The sequence below is a fragment of the Rhinolophus sinicus genome, linkage group LG06 (assembly GCF_036562045.2).
Source record: "Rhinolophus sinicus isolate RSC01 linkage group LG06, ASM3656204v1, whole genome shotgun sequence".
In the NCBI taxonomy this organism is placed as follows: domain Eukaryota; kingdom Metazoa; phylum Chordata; class Mammalia; order Chiroptera; family Rhinolophidae; genus Rhinolophus; species Rhinolophus sinicus.
Window position 1 is genome coordinate 153,812,963 of NC_133756.1, and position 21,558 is coordinate 153,834,520.

General features: G+C 49.7%; 1 protein-coding gene across 2 annotated transcripts in view; it reads left to right on the plus strand.

Annotated features, from left to right (window-relative positions):
- CSTPP1 (centriolar satellite-associated tubulin polyglutamylase complex regulator 1) overlaps positions 1 to 21,558 on the plus strand; it is a 155,784-nt gene that overhangs the window by 133,654 nt on the left and 572 nt on the right. The window contains exons 5-9 of one of the 2 annotated variants that reach the window (XM_019743594.2): positions 14,204 to 14,289; positions 16,144 to 16,339; positions 16,998 to 17,107; positions 19,615 to 19,678; positions 19,933 to 20,635. In XM_019743594.2, the coding sequence (XP_019599153.1) occupies positions 14,204 to 14,289; positions 16,144 to 16,339; positions 16,998 to 17,107; positions 19,615 to 19,678; positions 19,933 to 20,107 (631 nt within the window). In that variant the 3' untranslated portion in view covers positions 20,108 to 20,635. Of the gene's footprint in view, positions 1 to 14,203; positions 14,290 to 16,143; positions 16,340 to 16,997; positions 17,108 to 19,614; positions 19,679 to 19,932; positions 20,636 to 21,558 lie in introns of those variants that run through there. The other variant, XM_019743595.2, reaches the window with a different exon arrangement.

The following is a 21,558-nucleotide window of genomic DNA, read 5'->3' on the forward strand; positions in this document are numbered from 1 at the left end:
AAAAGTAATTGCGGTTTAAGAGGTTAAAAAATTGCAAAAACTGCAATTACTTTTGCACCAACTGAATAGCAGAGGCGTGACTTAAATCCAGGTTGCCCTGAATCCAGAGACTTGGCTCTCAACCTCCTCACACCCCTGCCTCCCTATGTCATGACATCATTTCTGCTTGGTGGTTTGACCCACTGAAGCCAAAGCTGCACCTAGAATCACCTAACTCCTGAACCGAGCCCACCAACCCCTGCACTGACTAGTAGGAGAGCAGAAAGCCACTCGGCCAGCCAGCAGGACCGCAGCGTCACACTGGGGCGGCTGTTTGCAGTCCACAGCTCAGGAACTAATTTTGCTGGCCATATGCAAAACCTGTTTAATGATCACAGACCCAAAATTTTCTAGGTTTTTCTTTCCCCCTCATCGTTCAGTGGATACTTACCTTTTCCAGTGGCCACTGGCCACTGGTGAAAGCTGCAGTTCAGGTTTTACAATTTTAACTTACCTCCTCTCCAAAGGAGATTTGGATTTTTTTGTCCCCTCAGCTGAGCAAAGGGTGTGAGAGATTATCTCTTGTAATTTAAAAGCAGCCAACTGGAGTTAGCTTCAAGTTTCCAGTGATAGTTCCCCTTCGGGGTCAGGTCATTTTAAGGAAGATTCATCCCCAACATTTTTGGGAGGGAAATCTCAGCATTCTTAAAGACTGGACTTAATAATAAAAATCAGCTACAATTTCTACATAGCTGAAAAATAAAAGCCAGCTACTGTCTCTAACTAAAGAATCCCCAATGCGTGCTCCGTGAGGGCAGGCGGGATCTACACCAGTGTCGTTTGCTGCTGGGTCACGGTCGCTTAGCGCAGTATCTGGGTACACGCCAGACACTCCATGTCTCCCAAAGGCATGACTATTCCTGGTCTGCCCGTTTACATGGTTCTAGTAGTCCATGGTTCTAAGGAACTCTGAGGACGAAGGTCAGAAACTGTATCCTATGTACACTTGTTCATTCATTTATATTATTCATCAACTATTTCTTTTTTTTCTAGATTTCCAGGCTTTATTATTTTTTTCACTATACGTAGTTCTTGCCATATTATTTTTTTATTTCAGGTGTACAACACAACGTAATGATTAGACATTTACACCCCTCACAAAGTGATAACCCCCCCACTCTACCAGCCATCTGACATCATATATAACTGTTACAATACCTGATTATATCCCCTATGCTGTACTTTACCTCCTAATTGTAATTACATGTCAATCATAATTGACATCCAATATTATTCTACTTCAGCTTCAGGTGTACAGCGCAGTGGTCAGGCATCGACACAGTCTATGACGTGATCCCCCTGATAAGTCCAGTGCCCATCTGGCACCTTACGTGATCTTCACAACATGATTACATTCCCCAGACTGTATTTCATGTCCCTGCGACTGTTTTGTGACTACCAATTTGTACTTTCTAATCCCTTCACTTTCTCCCCCATCCAAATATTTCTTTTTTAACAGCTTTTGGGGATACCATGTAATTCACCCATTTAAAGTGTAAAATCCAGTGGCTTTTAGTATGTTCACAGAGTATATTCACATCAATCACCACAATTAATTTTAGAACATTAATCAGCCCAAAAAGGAATCCCACGCCCTTTAGCCATGATTCCCTAATCCCCTCACTCTCCCCAGCTCCAGGCAACCACTGATGTACTTTCTGTCTCCATAAACTTGCCTATTCTAGACATTTAAAGTAAATGAAATCATATAATATGTTGTCCTTTGTGACTGGTTTCTTTTCACTTAGCATGTTTTCAAGTTTCTCCCGTGTTGTAGCATATGTCAGTACTTCATTTCATCAAATATTTCTTGAGTACCAATTTTGTGCCGGGAGCTGTTGTACACACTGGGAATACAGTGACGAGCAAGTTATAGTTCCTGCCTCTCAAGGAACTTGACATTTGTTTTAAAAGAGGATCGCTTGGGTACTGGTCCCTGCCTGCCACCACTTTGTGACATGTCACCTTGGTTTCTGTCACTCCAGAACAACCACTGTCCTCCTTTCCCATTCCTGAAAGGTAGGTGGTGAGTTTAGGAGGTGAGCCTTCTGTATCAGTTTCAGCCCCCAGCAGCCACAGTTTTGCATCTGCGCCATCCACCTCCCAGGCCCTGTGTAAGCACTGCAGGATTAGAGCAGAAGTAGTAGAAATCGTCTGAAATCCACCGATTCTTACAATGATTGAAACCAAGAGGCTTCTCGGCCGACATTCCCCTGGCTGTGGCCAGAAGCTTACCTCCTCCCTCACCAAGAGGCCTACTGTTTGAAGGAAACTTCAGACCTTTCAGTTTGAGGAGGAGGAAGCATTGGAGCCAGTGCATGTCAATAGCAGTGCGAGGGAATTAGGGGAACACAAGTATAAACAACAGGGCCTCATGCTCAGGATACTGGCTGCAAAATGAGAGATGAATTCAGAATTAGGGCAAGTTTGTTTTCTCCCTGTGTATGAGCATCAGGCATCTGTGTCAAGCCCACCTCCCCAGTGATATTCTTTCCGCAACTCCAGCTGGTGTGTGTGTAGAAAAATTGTATATAATCCCAGAAAGTGCACTGATTGTGTGAGCTATTCTCATTCTGTCCAGGATCCCTACTTCCCCACATACAAGTGCAGTATTCTGACCAGAATGGCAATGGGGGTGGTTAGGTCTTCAGGGCAGCTACTGTTGCCAGAAGAGGCACTGCCCTCTCCCGTCTCACTGCCTGGCTCACTTTCCTCTGTGCCCTGAGGTATGGGGACAGGCCACAGAAGGAGACTCCAGTCTGTGATGATGTGTGCATAAAAGAATGTCATCCACAGGCAGCTGTACTCCAGAGCCTGTTCAGCGGCATGGCATCTCCACAAGCGCCTGACTTCTGTGCTACAAGCACCGTGGCCAGGCCCTGCAGTGGCAGGTGTGAGCTGGAAACACAGGAAAGGAAAGAAACAGACTCCATGGCAGTGCCCAGCCAGGGATCTTCTCCACCTCACACAGTCCTGCAGCAGTGAGACTTGTTCAGTAATTTTATCCCCAAATGATCACCGTAGCATCTCTGTCTCTATCTCTCCTGGACTGGGAGGCTTTCGTGAGGGTCCAGACCATGTAATTAGAGACTTCTTTTTGTTGTTGTTGTTGTTGTTGTTACCTTTGTTTTATTGAGTTATTATTGACATGCAAAATTATATTAGTTTCAGGTGTACAACGTCATGATTTGATATTTGTGTATATTACAAAATTTTCACAATAAGTCTAGTTAACACCTGTCACCATAAACAGTTACAACTGGGAACTTTTAAGTTCTACTCTCTAAGCAATTCTCACATATCCAATACAGTATTATTAACTATAGGGACCATGCTGCCACCTCTGGCAACCACTAACCTGTCTGTATAAGCTTTTTTTTTTTTTTACATTCCAAATATAAGTGAGATCATACAGTATTTGTCTTTCTCTGACTTATTTTACTTAACATAATGCTCTCAGAGTCCATCCATGTTGTCACAAATAGCAAGATTTCATTTTTTTAATGGATGAATAATATTCCATTGTGTGTAATATATATACATATATATATATATATATATATATATATATATATATATATATACATATATATAACATTTTCTTTATATATTCATTCATCAGTGGACACTTAGATTGTTTCCATATCTTGGCTTTTGTAAATAATGCTGCAGTGAACATGGGAGTGCAGATATCTTTTCGAGTTACTATTTTCATTTTCTTCAGATTAATACCCAGAAGTGGAATTGCTGGAGCATATGGCAGTTCCAGTTTTAATTTTTTGTGGAACCTCCGTATTTTCCATAGTGGCTGCAAGAGCCAGACTTCTTGAGTTCAAATCCTGGTTCATAATTTACCAGCTTGTGTCCTTGAGAAAGTTATTTAATTTCTCTGAGCCTCAATTTCCTCATTTACAAAATGGGAATAATAAGAGTTGTAAGGATTGAAGAAGCATGTAATGTGCTTAAAATAATGCCTGGCACAGAGTAAACTTTCAGCTTTGCAAGTAGCAGTATTAACCTTGACCTGTAAGAGCACAGGTGTCATAGGGTTAGAAAGACCAGCGTGTGCATGTCACCTGTGCCCTATTAACTGATGACCTCGAGGCTCTCAGCTTCTCTAAGCCCTGTTCCTGTATCTGTAAAATAGGCACAATAATAATATCTAACTCATAGGGTGGTTGTAAGAGTTCAACAAAAAATATTTGTAAATTGCTTAGCATGTTATAGACATTCAATAAGTTTCTTGCTATTAACATAATGTTGGCATTATTATTGTGGGGACAGAGTCCCAGAGAGTAGTTTCCAGGCTCTCAGCCTCACGTGGAAAGATGCTGACTCTGTTATTGGATGGCCATCTGCTGTGGCTGGGTGGCCGTCAGCTGTTACCGGTTAGCCATTAGCCACTAATATAACTGCCGTGGCTACGCTAGCGGATTGGTTGGTGGGCAGAGAAGCAGAGGGCGGATTGTGACTAGCAAGTGCGGTTGGCAAGCGGATTGTGGATTGTGGATCGTGTTGATCCTACTTCCTGTGTCTCTCCCGGCCACCAGCGATACTGGGGTGCAGGAAGACCCCTCGTTGGGGTACTGGTGGATGTTTGCTTTTGTGTCTCGACCAGCCACCATCGAGAATATAGTGGTACGACTCCCCTGTCTGTGGCTCTGTGGGTGTTCCTTTTTGGCCTCACCACATCCTGCGTTCTTGTATGGGGAGCAGGAGCTGAGTGCCTGCATGACAATTATTATTACACGATTTTTAAAAAATAAATGAGAAGATCCCAGATTCCCAAGGCAGTACTTTCTGGCCTTTTTTTCACTTGACAACACTCAGGAAACATAACAAAAAGTAGGGTAAAGACAAGACTGCCTGCGATTAGCCTGCAGGCTCTGGCGTCCTCCCAGCCCGGCTAAAGGGACCGTCACACCTGTAACCCATTCAAGCCCCAAGTGACACAAGGTTGGGAAGCTCCACTCCAAGGCTGAAGATTTAACGCAGTGCATCAGAATCACTTGCAGGGTTTATTAACCTGCAGATTTAACTCATTTCTCCTTCACAAACGGACCTGATTCCCTAGTGAATAATGTATGTTTAATAGGAAAAGCTCCTTTGTTATGGTTATATGCTGAATGCATATAGTGCTTCAAAGGCACATAAACTCCTAAGAATCTAATTTAGACATAGCAACTCACCCCCATGGAAGAGAGTCACTTTTCAGCTGGCCCCTGTTCCACGAAGGCAAGGACTCAGGTCCTGGAGCCACAGAGCCCTGGATTCATATTCCATTTCCGTCACTTACTGGCTTGTGACACCGTGCAACTTCTCCAAGCCTCAAGTTCTTCATCTGTAAAGTGGAAATACGTAATAATAGCACCTGCCTTATAGAGTTGTTTGGGGATTTAATAAGATAATGCATGTAAAACACCTGCCACATAGCCCTCAAAAAATATTGCCTGTTTTTAAAAATTGTAATTAGTGAATGGGGAGTGTGTTTCATTCCTACATTCATTTTTCAAATGTTTACTGAGCATCTACCATCTGACAGACCTCATGCCAATCACTGAGGATACAGCTTTCTTGGTGTCGTTCTTTCTCTATGTCTCTCCCCTGCAATAACCTTCTGCATAGATATCCTCCCTGGACCTGACTTGCCATTTAACAGTATCACAATTGCCCCAAAAGGTCTCTCTCCAAAACAGACTATCCTTTCCTTCCCCGTTCTTTCATTCACCAAATATTTATTGAGGGCCTATTATGTGCCAGCCATTGTGCTTGTTGAGGGGCCATGACAGTGTGCAAAACAGATGTTGTTCCAGCCCTCAAGGAAGTTGCAAATGGATAGAGCAGCAGACATTAAATAAATGAAGTGCTATAGGAACATATAAACAGGAGGTCCAGCCTAACCTGGGGAATCATGAAAGGCTCTTCTATGAGGAGATATTGAATTAGGGACCTGAAGGATTAGTAATAGAGGAACTTGCCCTCTGAGCTACCAAGACTTATTATAAGGCCATCATAATTAAGACAGTATGTTACTAGAATAAGGATGGACAAATGGATCACACTAGAAAGGCCAGAACAGACCAATGCATTTATAAAGACTTGTTACATTAAAAGGTAGTGTTTCAGAGCAGTGGGAAAAGGGATGATCCAATAAGTAGTGGTGGGGCATTTGTTTATTCACATAGGATGAAATAGATCCCTACTTCATACCATATTCAGAGTGAGTTTCATATAGATTACAAACTTCTGTGTGGAAGGCAAAACTGTAGTACTCTTAAAAGACACCAGAGGAAAATATTTTTATGGCCACCAGGTCGTTAAAGAATTCTTAAATAAAATACAAGAAGCCTAAGCCCAGTGGACAAGATTGATAAACTTGACCCCAAAGAAAATTGTATTCATTTACTCAGTCATTGTTTCATTGATTGTTACTCATTGTTTCATTTATTCATTCAGTCAGTCATTGTTCATTGAGAGAATCTGTTATGTGCCAGGCACTCTTTCAGGTGCTGAGGACAGAGCTAGAGAGAGGAGCAATACCAGCTAGGAAGCAAGAATTCCCTGAGGCAAATTGAACCCTGGCCACAGCAGTGAAAGTGCTAAACCCTAAACTACTGGACTACCAAGGAATTAAGAATTTAAATTTTCTATTCAACAAAAACCACCATAAACACAGTTGAAAGACAAGCCAGGGCTGGCCCGGTGGCTCAGGTGGTTGGAGCACCGTGCTCCTAACCCCGAGGTCACCGGTTCAATTCCCACATGGGCCAGTGAGCTGCACCCTCACCAGCTAAGATTGTGAACAACAGCTCTCCCTGGAGTTGGGCTGCAGTGAGCAGCCGGAGGTTGGTTAGAGCTGCTGTGTGCTGCCGTGGGCTACGTGAGCCGCCCTGAGCGACCGGTGGCCAGTGTGAGTGGCTGGCAGCCATCATGAGTGGCCGGCAGCCATCGTGAGAGGGCCATCGTGAGTGGCCGACAGCCAGCAAGGGCTGCCGTGAGCGGTTGTGGGCTGCCCTGAGCGGCCTCCAAGTCTCAGTGGCGATCTGTGAGGAAGAGGACAGGAATGGGGTGAGGGAGGGGTATACAGGTGATGTGAATGGTATATGTAATATTTTATAAAGCTTTAAAAAATTGAAGCAAGGGTGGCAAAATGTTAAGCTTTCGTAATGTTAGTTAGTGGGTACACAGGTGTTTGTTATGTTCTTTTCTGTAATTTTCTAGTTTTCAATATTTCATTTAAAACCGAAAGGATAGGTAGGATTTAAGTGAGGAGCAGTGAGAGGGGAAAGCAGTCTAGGGGAAGTAAGCAGCCTGGAAAGAAGCCGGGCTTTTAGTGGTGATAACCTAGAGGAGCCTCCAGAGGCCAGTGGGCCTGCAGTCTGAGGTGAAAGGCCGTGCGTTGGACTTGGGTACGGGTGTAGCTCAGAGATATTGCAGGTTCCGTTCCAGACCACCACAAAGCAAGTATTGCAATAAGCAAGTCATAACCTTTTTGCTGTGGGAGGGCCTTGCCTGCAATTTGTAGAAAAATGCAACATCTGAGAAACACAATAAAGTGAAGCTCAGTAAAGCGAGGCGTGCCTGGGTTTACCCTAAGAGCACGGCACAGTTCTCCCCGAGCTGGGACGGCCGGGGTGATGGGGTTTAAATAGCTGGGCTGGGTCCTTCCAGCTGTCTGCCGGGAAGCAGCAGCATTGGGAACCTAAACTCCCAGCCCTTTTGGGGGCAGCTGCTGTACACTGGCAACAAACACCACTAGTGGGAGAAGACACACTGCCACCAACAGGAAGGAGTTACTGCCGCCGGAGAGCACATGCCCACTTTTTCTTACCAGGTGCAGCTGCAGGCGGTCTCAGAACTATGACAGAGCCCGAGAGACCCGTGTTGGCACTGCAGCTCTTCCGCTTCCAGCTTGTAACCTTGGTCAAGTTTCTTAACCTCTCTGAACCTCTGTGTTCTCAGTAAAGATATTCATTGAGCTTCCTCATAGGGTCCATGGGAGAGGAAAATGAATGACTGCTGTGTGGTACTGACAGTAAGCCCCTGAGCAGCAGGGACCATCGCTGTTGCCCACACTCTTAGGCGCTACAGCAGGTGGGGTTTGGGGTCCCCTAGAGGTGCAGCAGGAGCCAGGGCAGAGCAGTTGTCGTGCGGGGCGGCCTGCGGGGTCTCAGCTCCTGCTCCCCACACAAGAACGCAGGATATTGTGAGGCCAAAAAGGAACACCCACGGAGCCATAGGTAGGGGAGTCATACCACTATATTCTCGCTGGCAGCTGGGTTGGAGACACAGGAAGCAGGAGCCACACTGTCTGCAACCCACCGTCCTAACTGCAATCCGAGCTTGCTAGCTCAGCCACCATCTTCTTGCTAGCCCCCCCCCCCCTTTTCTGCTAGCTTAGCCACAGCAGTTATATTAGTGGCCAGTGGCTCACTGGTTACAGCTGACGGCCAACTAGCCACAGCTGATGGCCATCCCATCACAGTTGATGGCCATTTCCTACCTGAGCCAGCACCTTTCTATGTGAGGCCGAGAGCCTGGAAACTGCTCTTTGGGGCTCTGTCCCCACAGCGGTGACCTGGACATCCCGTGCTGCTGCGAGGGCCTGGACTCGTGGCAGCTGGTGCAGCACAACGGTGCCTCCAACCCAGCCCAGAAGAGGCGCAGCCCTAAGGAAGAGTCCCAGGAAGCTGTGACAACAGCCTTTTCCCTCCCACCTGGAGCACGTAGCCAGGGAGCAGTTCATTCGCACTCAGAGCCTCGACATTAAAACACAGACAGCAGAGGTCCATTGTGAGCCCAGCTTGGGGACACACGTCAGCTGCACCCATGAAGGACACTGGTCATGTGACCAACAAAAGAAGTGCAGTCATCAAAGGTGGCTCTTCTTTCTGGCCCTGGCCAAGAGCTGGCTTCCCCCAAAAGTGGACTCGAAACGAGATAGCTGGCTTCCGCCTGAGAGCCTCTTCCCGGTTGGGTGCTGGCAGCCCTCACTTCCTCTGAGCCATATATTTTCTTTGCTATTTTGAGCTCTTCCGGCATCTTAAACCAGCTAGAATACACCTATTGATAGCAACTAACACTTATTTTGTTGCTTATTATACACTAGTACATCCTCATATTGACTCTTCACGAGGATCTTGTGAAATAGGAACTGTGATTATCTCCTCTTTACAGATGAAGAAACTGAGGCCCAGAGAGGAAAGGTAACTTGGCCCATGAGTGGTGGAGCTGGGATCTGATCCCAGGGCTGAAAACCCAGAAATGTAGGGAAAGGGGTGCCGCTCGTGCCACTAGACCAGGAATACTGACCCTTAAGGGTGGATGGGAAGTTGGCAAGACAGTAGGTTCAGACTGGAAGCTGTTGCCTCCTTGGCACCCACTTAACTCCCAGCCAGCCAGCCCATCCGAGCTGTTGGAAGTCAGCAAGGGAGGGAGAGAGCGGCCAGCCTCCTTAGGATTAGCTCGGACCCTGCCAAGTGCTTTCTCCATTCTTTCTCCATCACCTGCACTGGACTCCACCCCTCACATGGTTCTGCTCAGAGCCAGCCTGAACTGGAGTGCCTTCACTTCTCCCCCCGAGTCCCTCTCTCGGGCCTGGAGACGTGGCCTGCAAGGATCCCTCCACAGCCCAATAGATTTGTACAGACTCTTGTTGGCAGCAGCTCCCCGCTGGCCCCACTTCAAAGCAGGGGCGGCCCGGCTCCTCCAGGTGTCAGAAGCAGCTGGCACGTTAGCAGAGGCCTCTGGCAGGAAGGGGTGCTGAGCCAACTGCCATCAACTGGAAAACAGCACATGTGGACGACCTCATCTCCCAGAGATTCCTTCTTGAGGCCTCTGGGGGTGGTGACAAGTTTGAGTTCAGGGCGAAGGAGCTGTCTGTGGGCTGTCGGGTCTACAACCTGGGGTCGTCGCTGTCACCAAACGCAAAGACAGCCATGTACGCCTCCCGCCTGCCTTCCCCCACAGTTCTGCCACAATTCCAGTGCCCGATGCCCAGAATTTTCATGGGTCAGCATTAGTTTGGAGCTGGACAGTGCAGCATATGATGTTTCTAAAAGCACTTTTCTGTAAGTCTTTCAGACTTTTCTGCTGCCACGGTCCTCTGAACAGCAAACTCTTTCCCTCCAGAACCAGCACTAACAGAAAAAGCTGTTAGTTCTCTCCACACTTGGGATGACACACTGTCAGAGCTGGAAGAAGCTCTTTCATACTTGTGAGAAGCACAGGCCTTCAGGCATCTGCTTGAATACCTCCAGCAACAAGAAGCTCACTCCTTAACAAAGCAGCCACAATCCCAGAGCTGGGAAGCTTGAAAAAGTCTCCTAGAGCCAAACTCCAGATCGCCGTGACGTCTTCCTCAGAGGCCGCCTTTAAAAGTCAGGTCTCAGCCCGCACCTCCTCCTCAGTCTGCTCTTCCAAGCTGAAGGGTCTAACTGCAGTCATTTGTCTGATATCATGGTTTGCAGACTTTCCACCACTCTAACCCCTTATCCTGTGACTCTCGTTTATTCCTCTTAAGTGGATAGTCCAGAACCAAATATAGTGTCCAGCTGTCACCTGGCCAGGGGAAAAGACGGGTCCTCTGGCCCCTCTTATTCATTTGTTTGTGCTTTCCTGCATTCAACAAATACTTGCTGAGTGACTGCTGTGACTCCGCACCATGCTGGAGCCTGGATGCAGGCAACAAGCACAGGGACAGACGTATCACCTGGTGGGTCTTACAGTCCCGGGGCAAACACAGACACAACCTGTGTGAGGAGCTAGCCAGTAGCCAGGAGGCCTCCCCTGGTCTGGGGGTAGGGAGGGCTTCCCAGAGAGGTGCTGTGCAGGCCGAAACCTGGAGAATGAGGAAGCGAAGGGTAGGGGAAGAGAGGGACTTGGAGGGCGGGGAGCATTACAGATGGAGGGACTGGCTTATCCGAAGGGCCTGAGGGGGCACTGGGAAGAACTCAGGGGTCTGTGGCTGGAATGCTGCCTGCGGCCTCCACTAGTCTGGAGAGGAGAGGGGAGGCGGACGGTGGGACATGTGGGTGAGAACAGGGGACGATGGGAAGCCTGTAAAGGGTTTTAAACAGCTGTGAAATGGTCATATTTGCATTTTTAAAAAGATCTTTCTGACCCCAGTATGGATACTCAATTAGAAGGAGGCAAGAGTGGCTGCAGGAAACCAGGTAGGAGGTCATCCAGTTGTCCGGGAAACAGGTGGAGGTGGGTGTCGATGGTGGCTGTGGAAGTGGAAGGAAGTAGATGGACTCGAGAGAAATGTTAGGGTATGACTGATAGGACTTGGTGATTGATTGATGTGGGTGGGCGAGGGAGGGAGTTTCCAGGATGTCACGAGGACGCCCAGGTTTCTGGCTGAGCAGGTGGTGGGTGGTATCGCCGTTAATGAAAGCTGAGATCCCACTGGCTTTTCTGGCAGCCTGTCTCACTGGTTGCAATCAAGAACACCCCTCAATCCTGTTCACACGTGCTGCTGGGACCCAGCCATCTGTCCCTCAGAGAGAAAGCCCCTGCCACTGTCTGCCTCCCCCAGCTAGCCTGCTGGTCCCACCTGACCGGTGTAAGTTTCAGCCCACCAAGGAGCAGGGGTCAGGACCCAAGCACACAGGGCTGCCCAGCTCCACAGAGACTGCCACCCTTGCCCTGGTGGGTCTCCTGCCCTCTGTCGGCTGTGCTCTTCCCCAGCTGCCCATCTTTCTAAAAAAAGGGCGCTAATGTTCAGTCAAGAGTGACCCTGTACAGAAAGCTGCAGGTTGGAAGGGCGGGCCCAGTTTGCAGCTTTTAGTCCTTTCTGAGGCTGAGCCAGGATGTTTATGGCAATTGTCTTGGAAGCCCTGGTGTGACAGGGCTTGTCTCGGGAGCATGTTGGTTGGCGGAATTACAAATTCTGGAATTAGACAGTGTATGCACAACTTTGTGAATATACCAAAAAAACAGTGTATACTTTTAAAGGGTGAATTTTACGCTATTTGAATTGTGTTGCAATATAACTAAATGGTAAAGTAGGAAATAGTAAATGGAGGTAACTGCTATAAACAGGAGCACTGGGTCCAGGTTGATGATAAACAAGAGAAGCCAAGTAACATCTTCAAAGGCTTCGGCTCCCCTTCGTGGTTTCCTGCCTGGGGATGTTCTCAGCCTAGCGCTCTTCCTTAGTAATTAACTCAGGCCATTTGAGTTCTGAGCTGTCCTGGGACAGGGCAGGAAGGAACGGTCACTGGCTTCGCTCCTCTGGGGACTTTTCCTTCTCTGCGGAGCCTGGGACGGAAAGGCTTTGAGGTGCTGGTGGTTCTTCCTCCCAAACACTCTGGGAGAGCTCACTCTTCCTCTGTAGTTTGGCTGTCAGCCAACCCCAGTCCACCCTACCTGCCCTTTCTCTACCACTTTTGCTTCTCCCCCCACCCCATCCAGATAGAAGTGGGGCTTTGTGCCCTCTCTCTTCCTTTTTGCCAGCCTGGGTTCTCCTCAGGTTATGAAAACTCCGGGTGACTACTTGGCCTGTGGCTCCCGCACTTGGTCCCACCAGCCACTGATGAAGGGACCAGGGCGCCCTCCTGTGGCTATTGGTAGTATTGCATCTTCCCACCCTCTGGCCTTGAATTTTTTCCAGCTAGAATTTTAATGTTCAACCCTGGTAGTTTGAGCAAGTTTTTTCCTCCACAAGAGATACGTGAGAGATAGTTAGGCCTTAAGATATAGGTGAAAAGAAAGAAGATAAGTTAGCCACAGAAACTAAGAAATAAAGGTTAGTGTTTATACTCTTATTTTTAAAAGAGGCAGTGTGACCTAATGGAAAGTATGTGGCCTGTGGAGTCCAGCGAACTCACCAGCGGTGTGACCTCGGCAAGTTAACTTCCCTGAGACTTAGTCTTTTCACCTGTAAAGTGGGACTAATAACAAGACCCACCTCATAGTGTTGTTGTGGGATAAAATGTAATTAAGTAGGTTAAATACCTTATACAGTGCCTGCTGTGAAGTAGGTACTCAGTTTCTATTGTTGTCATTATTACAACTGCAGACTAGATGAGGAACCATGTCTGCTCACTCTTCGGGGAGAGCTGAAACCAGGGCCAGCTGCCTTGCAAAATTCCAGGGGTACCACTCACATTACATTCCCTCTAAAGCCCCTTCCCCAGAGGTGGGCAGTGCTGGCTCTCTCTGGAGCTGACGCAGTTGCCAGTTTGGGGGCCCTCTGACACAGGGAAGTGGAGAGAGATTTAGAAAAATACACGAGAGAACAAAATAAAACGTGTTTTTTTTTAAGTAAAGATAAAGCCAGAAGGGCCCAATCAGAAAGAGATGGGGGGCCCAGGTCCCTTTCAATAGATGAGTTTGGCACCCTGCCTGGCACACGAATGGAGCCCAGAAGCGCTCTTTTCCTTCCCTGCCTGTCCTCTCTGAGCAGGCCCTGAACAGAGTATGCATATGGCCTGGGCCTGAGCCCCTTGTAGTCAACAAGGTTTTCTGCCTGTGAGGTGGGTGTGCACTGGGAGGGGCTAGAGAGCCAAAACCAGGAGGTGGTCAATTTGTGAGAGTGGCCAGCAAGGAGGAACGGTGGCCACCACGATATCACGAGATAGGGTGTGTTCTTGGGCCTTCTCAAGTGCAGTGTCCCCAACAGCTCTGTACCCTGTTCCCTTGTCTGCCATCTGTGTCCCAGGATGAAGGTGCCTGTAGCTCTTTTGGCCCTTGGTAACTTATTCAATCTCAGCACCACTTGCCAAGACCCCTTTAAACCTCTTGGCTGTTCTTTTTGCCTTTTCTGATCAGCTGTATTTGTTCTGAACTAAATGGTCCTCACTGCAGGATGAAAGGATTTACTGCTTCAGTATATGAAAAGAAACCTTGGCTGCATTACAATTGCACCCTCTCCTTGCTGCCTACCCCCACTCCTCCCTCCTCGTGCCCCATCCACTAGCTGGTGCCACAGAGACTGAACTGGGAGCCTGCCCTTGGTAGTGTGGTCAGCTCAGTTTGGTCGCAGAGCCCAACTGATGGAGAAGACGTGAGGTGACTGGGAGGAGCTTGTTTTGGGGAGCCCTCTCCCAATGTCTTGCTGCCCTAAGGAAGCCTAGAGCCCCAGGAATGGCTCACTCACACGCTCTCCCTCCCTCTCCCTTTCTCTCTCACACACATTTTTCTCTCTCTTCCCCCTCAGGATTGTCCTCATGGATGACGCTATGGACTGCCTGATGTCTTTTTCAGATTTCCTTTTTGCCTTCCAGATCCAGTTTTACTACTCAGGTGAGTCTCCCAGGACCCCACGTGACTCCTGTCAGACCACAGCTCCCTCTCCTGCCCCGTTACCCGTTCCATCTGTGTGCCTGGCACACACATGTCTCCCCCGCACCTCCTTCAGTGGTGTGCTTCCCCCCGGGTCACTAACTGGATGTCTAGCTCTCGTTGCTGGCCATCACAAGGTTCAATGTGCAGAGCCTGCTTCCTGAGACTCCTCAAGACGTAGAAAACCAGTGCGTCCGGTCAGCAGTGCAACAAATCAGTTTAAGTGAAAACGACAATAACAACGGCAATACACACCATTGTAACAAAGCCTGGAAACACTGTGTGCCAGGCATAGCACTCAGGACTTTAATCCTTACAACAGCCCTAAGAGATAGGTCCCTTAAGAGATGAGCTGACAGAGTAAGTAGCCAAAGTCGCAGAGCTAGTGAGTGGTGGAGCCCAAACTTGAACAGAGGGCTCACACCCAAGCCAGTGTCCCTTGGCACTGCTGTCCTGCTGCCATCGGAGCTGCCTCCCTTGGGCCTGACTTGTGTGTGGGCACACATTTCCCAACCCACACAGCTTTAAATAAGGACACACCAGTCCTATCTCACACTCCCACCCTGCTCCCCAGGCCACACCAGCTGTGCCCTGACACCCCTTCTGGAATCAGGTGGAATAAAAATAGACGAATAAATACAAATGTACAGCAGCTCACACACAGCAACATCAAATGGAATGTTGGGTTTGAAATTGCTGACTATATCCATAAACAAGCTTGTTTAAAATGGGCTCTTCCAGTAAACAGAAGGCTGTCCTTGGAGCCTGGATGTGGCCTTCCTGCCAACTGGTGGCCCCAGCCAGCCCTGGCCTCACTCAGGCGCCACATTCTGTTTTCTTGATGGCAGCCCAAGGGCCTGGTCAGCCTGGTCTCACATCCTGCTCGTAGCAGCTCCCGGCCTTTATTTCCCACTTCTTTGAAGCTTTTGGGCCCTAGAGGAGGAGCAGCCATGTTTGGGAGGACCGTTTCCCCTCACTGCCCCCCCTTCTCACAGCGCTCCCAGGACAGGGCAGCTGCGTTGGGTCCCCAAGTGTCACTAATGCACAGCAGTATGCGTCCGTCAGTGGGCAGGTGGGCCCTAAGTCACTGCTTACTAACAGTGGCTCAACTACTAGAAAGCGATTTGAAATGTTTAACAAATTAGCAGTTTGCAGGCTTTCTCTTCCACACTGCTGTTCCAACATGCGTTCTTGAGCCAGAGTCGGGTGGCCTCACAAGATGGCTTACCAGTGACAGCGTGAACACCTTCACTCTTTAAAAATATTTAGGGGCGGCCGGTTAGCTCAGTTGGTTAGAGCGTGGTGCTAATAACACCAAGGTTGCCGGTTTGATCCCCACATGGGCCACTGTAAGCTGCGCCCTCCTTTAAAAAAAAAAAAAAAGATATCTAGTCTTTAAAAAATATTTATAGCCATTTAGTATGTGCCAGGCACAGTACCAGGTGTCCCCGGAAGATTGACAAGACACAGACCTGCCTTTATATGAGCATCTCCCATCCCTGCAAGGAGACAGAGTGAACAAATAAGTACTCAGCAGAGTCATCCCTGAGGAAGCGCTACAGAGAAGTACAGGGTGCAGCGAAAGTATGTAAGGGGGGATCTCACCTGGTCTGACCACCTGCCCAGAGGGGACACTGCACGAAACACCTATCAGTGTCAGCTCTCCTGAGTGTGGTGGTCACATGAGGTTAAGGACCCCAGGCACTGAGCACCAGCGCTGGCGTGGAGCTGAGCTAACAGAGCAGGGAAGACACAGTGAAGGGACCAGGTGTGTCCTCCCTGCCTGACCTGCGCCCCTCCACCTGCGGTCCCCAGAGTTCCTGGAGAGCGTGGCTGCCATCTATCAGGACCTCCTGTCAGGCAAGAACCCCAACACGGTGATTGTGCCCACGTCGTCCAGTGGGCAGCACCGCCAGCGGCCTGCTGTGGGTGAGGCCAGCCTGCCGGAGGGAGTGGACGCGTCCCTGTTCTCCCAGTGCCTGGAGAACCTGTGTGACCGGCACAAGTACAGGTGAGAAGCGGGCACTGGGCCCCACCGTGGACCCAGGGACTGGAGGCTGCTGGCCCTGGAACACGGCTCTAGCAGGATGTTCTGAGTGATCCAGGGCTTCTAGGGCCCTTGGTGGTCAGAGCAGAAATCAGAACTGTGCCTTTGCCCCAAGACCAGGCTGCTGCCCGAAAGCCTTCCCAGGTAACTCACTTCGGGGGCATTGCTTTCACTCGGGCAAGATCAGCCATCGGTGACTAGCTCAGCCCCCATCTGCTTCCCTGGAGATAGAGTGGCCTGGACTTTTTAGAGAGAAGGAAAAAACATTCACTGTACAAAGAATTCACTGTATAGAAAGGGAGGGTTAAGCTGTCCTGTGTGGCACAAAGTCTCTTTGGGGACAGAGCAGCCATTTTTGGTTTCTTCCAAGAAGAGGCTGTCACCTATTGCCGTTTCCCCATCCCCTCCCCACCCAGTGAAAGCACCAGTTGGGGAACAAGCCAACCCTTTATGTCCACAGTCCAGGCCTTGCTCCCGGACATCTGCCATGCACCCCCAGGGTCTTGGGGCCCCAGGGCAGGCGGTCCCCTCCATCTTGGCTTTGGGCATCCTCTGAAGCCTGAAGGTACGGATGAAAAGATGGCATTCAGTCTTTGAATCTGGCATGTTTTTTCTCTTCTAGCTGCCCACCCCCAGCACTTGTCAAAGAGGTCCTAAGCAACGTTCAGAGACTGACCTTCTATGGTTTCCTCATGGCTCTCTCCAAGCATCATGGAATCAACCGAGCCCTAGGTAAGCCACGTAGCTGTGGCCAGCCCCTTCTGGCCCCACAATACACAGCCCTGCAGGAGCTGGCCTCTGGGGAGACTGGTCCCAGGAGGAAGGGGCATCACCATCTCTGTCTTGACTTCTCAGGGCCAGACTCTGAGGCCCAGGGAGCCAGAATGTGCACAACACAAGCCTGCCCTCTTAGGCCTCTCACACTCCCCACCCGAGGCCCTGCCCCAGCAGGAAGCAGCCACTCCATGGCAGAGGCATACCCAGCCCCCATGTAGAATCCCCAGTTCTACTTTGGGGAGTGGCTTGTCAGTTGGGCAGACACAGGACTATTTACTCAGGGGCTCTGGAGATTATATGTCAAAGAGACCTCAATCCCATTTGTAAATGGCAGAGGTGTGTCTGGGAAGGCCTTTTTCCCAGCTGGAAAAAAAAAATCTGACTAATCTAAAAAGGGGGGACAGTAGGGAGCCTGCGCTAGCCCAGTTTTTTCTGTCCATCATTTTATTCTCACTGGTTGGCCTTCTCCACTTACTCCCCAATCCCCTCCCACACCTGCTGCTCTTAGAAGAGCCACCAGCGGAGCTTGAGGGGTTCTTATTTGTCTCTCCCCTCAAAAGGTATCCACGTGTGCTTGGGATCCCAGGTTCCTGAGTCTCAAAGAAGAGACATACAGCATTCCCCTTCCTTTTGCCAGCTGAGGGAATGGGGTCAAGGGAAGGAAATGTAACACCCATTCGATGCCAGCCAGAGTCGGCCAAGTACTGGGCTTTAGAGCCTGCCGGGGGTGCTGTGGGGTTCAGGGGAGCGCATGCCCCCACAGGACTAACTGGAAGCCCACTCAGGCATGCTGCCACCTGAGTCAATACTTGGGGCTTGCACAGGTCTGGGGACCCCTCAACAAGTGAGCTTGGTAGCCAAGGCCATTGGCTGGAAGAGAGTAGAAAGGAGGCAAACAGGATTCAGAAGTCAAGAGCAAGGGGGTGGCAGGTGCGGATTTGCTTAGGTTTTCTTTCACACTCCTAGGTAACTGACCATCCTTTCCACCAATCACAGCCATTAGTTAGGGTGAAAAAAGAAAAGCTAACTAGCGTCTGAGTCGCCCTGGCCTAACTGCATGCCCTCACTTTTTCTAGGGCCTTAAAAAAGGACAGTCACTCATTCAACCACTTTTGCAGGGCACTAATGCTGAGTGGAGTGGGAAATGGAAAGAAGCATGTGGTCTCTGCCCTCAGTTGAGTCTCCAGTGTACGAAATACCGTGTTTCCCCAAAAATAAGACCTAGCCGGACCATCAGCTCTAATGCATCTTTTGGAGCAAAAATTAATATATGACCCGGTCTTACTTTATTATAACATAAGACTGGGTCTTAATATTAATTTTTGCTCCAAAAGATGCATTAGAGCTGATGGTCCGGCTAGGTCTTATTTTTGGGGAAACACGGTAGAGATCTGGAGATACCCTGGCTGCAGCCAGTTGTCAGCTAGTTGTAGAGAGGGGTTTTCCTGTTCCCTCAGTCCTCAAGGCACCAGGCACCCACCACCACATGAGAGGGTTCCATGGAACACAGTTTGAAAACCACTAACTTAGAGCAAAAGGGACCATGAGGCATCATCTGAAAAAGCTTTGGAAAAGTCGGGAATTGAACTAGAGCCAGGTGGGTAATTTGAAGATTGAGACTTTCTACAGACCAGCTTTGTTAATCGCCAGATCTAGGTTCTGACCACCTGCGAGCTCTTTTTTCCTCAAGTTTGCTGGTGAGCATCTTTCTATCTGCAAACCAGCTCCAGCTTCCTTCCCACTTAACAGCTCTGGGGAGCATCCAAGACACCCTCCCTCACCTTTCCCAATATCAAAGCATCAATTCCCTTCATTTATGGCTGAGGAAACCAGCTCAGAGAGTTGTGGCAGAGCAGAGACGGGACAGCTCTCCTCCTGGCGGCTTCCGGCCATGCCAAAGAGAGTTTCGTCTGCTCACCCTGGGACCCTCCCTGGAGGAGCTGAGGCAGCATTTTTGACCATTGTCTTCAAAGTGGGGTCACCCTGATTTGGGGGCACAAATCTCAACAATATCTGGTCTTTGTGGTTAGCCTGAGCCACATCCTGTATCTCTGACTCATTTTCAGCCCAATACCTGGAACCTCAAGGTAGGACTAAACCCCCAGCAGCAGCTCACAACCCACCATCTAGTCTTGGAAGGGGACTGCCATTTGTGCAGTGACCTTGAGGTTTGGGGATGTCTCCTTAGCTATAGTCTCGGCCCCAAGTAGGGGAGGTTAGGCAGTGGAGTTATTAAATGTAATAAATGTTAAACTTACCCAGCAGTACCCAAGAGTCCGTGCCTCCATAGTAGTTCTCTGAAGAGCTCTTCCCGTATCTTTTAAATCAGCCCTTCCAGAGCCCGCAGAATGGGCAGGCATGAAGGTGAGGGCACGGAGGCATCTGCTGGGAAGGGGCCTGGCTGACTGGAGCCTAGCCGAAGGACCCTCATACCAAGTTCTGTGCCCCCAATTATCTCCTAGGAGCTTTGCCTGACAGAGGGGACCTGATGCATGACCCAGCCATGGATGAGGAGCTGGAACGGCTGTAAGTGTCAAGTGGGAAGATGCTGCCCCATTGTGGGGGCCAAACCTCAGTGGGACATGGCAGTGCCCCATTCTGAGGCACACAGCACTTGTCCATAACACTCCGTTATCAGTCAGGAAAGGGCTTGGGGGCCAGCAGAGGCCTAAGGTACCCTGTCTCTGAGCCCAGGGTTTCCCCCAAATGCAAGAATGTAGAGGTCCTGGTCTCTGGACAGAAGGCACCTTGCTGCCCTCTGGGCTTCCTCCCTCCTTCAGGCTGGTCCAGATTCCGGGCCTTGTCAACTCAGGCACTGCCAGTCCAGAGACCAGCTGCCTGCCTTCTCGAACTCCTCACTGGGTTGGCTTTTCCTGGAGATCCCGCCATCATGCCCGCAAAGCGGATGCAGAGAGTGATGGCTCCACTGAAGAGACAGATGAGTCTGAGACCTGAGTCTGAAGGGTCCTGTCTACAAGCAGCACCCTGTACCCTGCTCCCACCCAGCCCACGGGACTGCTGCCCACCCTCCTGTCCTGTGCTGCCCTCTGCTGGTGAAATGCTGAGTAACAGCCCCAGCCCAAGACCTGCCAGAGGGGTTGTGATACCAGCCAACCCCAGTGACCCAAGAAAGTAAACAGCCTACTCTCCCTGTCAACCTTTGTGCTTTAGTCAGGCCCTACGATGACAGCAGATTGAACTGAGGCCACCTAAAAGGTGACTTGGCAGTAGCCTTTTGCTGACAGTCCCCATGAGGTTCATCTGCTCAGTAGATCCAGGAAGGGAGACCCTGGCTAGCCATGCAGGGCCTTGTGTGCTCAGGCATTGGGAGGACAGAATCACACTGGCCTTCTGCTGCAGGAGTAGCCACTAGTCGTAGGACGAAGGGTGGGCAAGTAGACAATTTCATTTTCAAAAACTGCTTCAAGTCGTCTGTGTCTATTAGTTAAATGTGAAATGAATAAAGTCCCTTGTGTCTGGTAAGTGGTGACTCTAAAGCCACTAGACTGAGGAAGGGGTGAAGGGTGAGTTTGGGTTTTTGGTGCCGCATCCCCGCTTTTCTGGGGGGACCAGGAAGTAGGGGCCAGGGGACCACCCGTGCCTGGAGACCTGCCTCAGATAACGAGCAGACCGGCTTTTACCTCCTGCACATGACAGCAGCCTTTCAAAGGAAAGGTGCTCACAGCCAGAAGGGGCCTTCAGGAAACAAGTTCAGAGGGTTCAAGGCCAAGTTCCCGCAACTTCCAAGACCCTGGCCACAAAGGGTCAGCACTGCAGAACCTGCTAGCCAGTTGCATTAAACATTTGCCCAGCACTGTCTCAGCGTTAGGGCAGTGGGGACGCAGCTGTGAACGAGGCGGGCCTGAGTGCAAGCCTCCAGCCACCTGAAGGCAAGGACAGCTTCTTCAGCTGCCTTGGGCAGGGGTCATCGAGAACAGAGAACCACCCCTGGGGCCGAGTAGAACAGGCTGCCTCTGAAGCAAAGCCAGGGGTCCCCACCACCTGGCACGCACATTTCCTGGGTGCACTTCTGCCCAGACCAGCCCCCTGGTAGTTACAGGAACTGGCCCCCAAAGCCCTGCACCGCCAGGCCAGGACTAGAATTCCCAGCCCAGCTGCAGCTCTATACCCACAACCCTCTCCAGCCTCCAGCTAACACAATCCTGGCTTGTGTCAGAATCACCTGGGCAACTTGTTTACAATGCAAATCACCAAACTCCAGCTTGGGATGGGGCACAGAATCTGGATTGGAAACACTCCAGACCATTCTAAAGCTGGTCTAAGTCCCAGATCCATGCTTTGGAAATCACTTAGAGCCTCCTGGCTTCTTCCTTTTTAATCATCATCTTCCAGATCAGTGATTTACAACAGCACCCCAAGGACCCCTAAGGTGGCAGAGGTTCCAA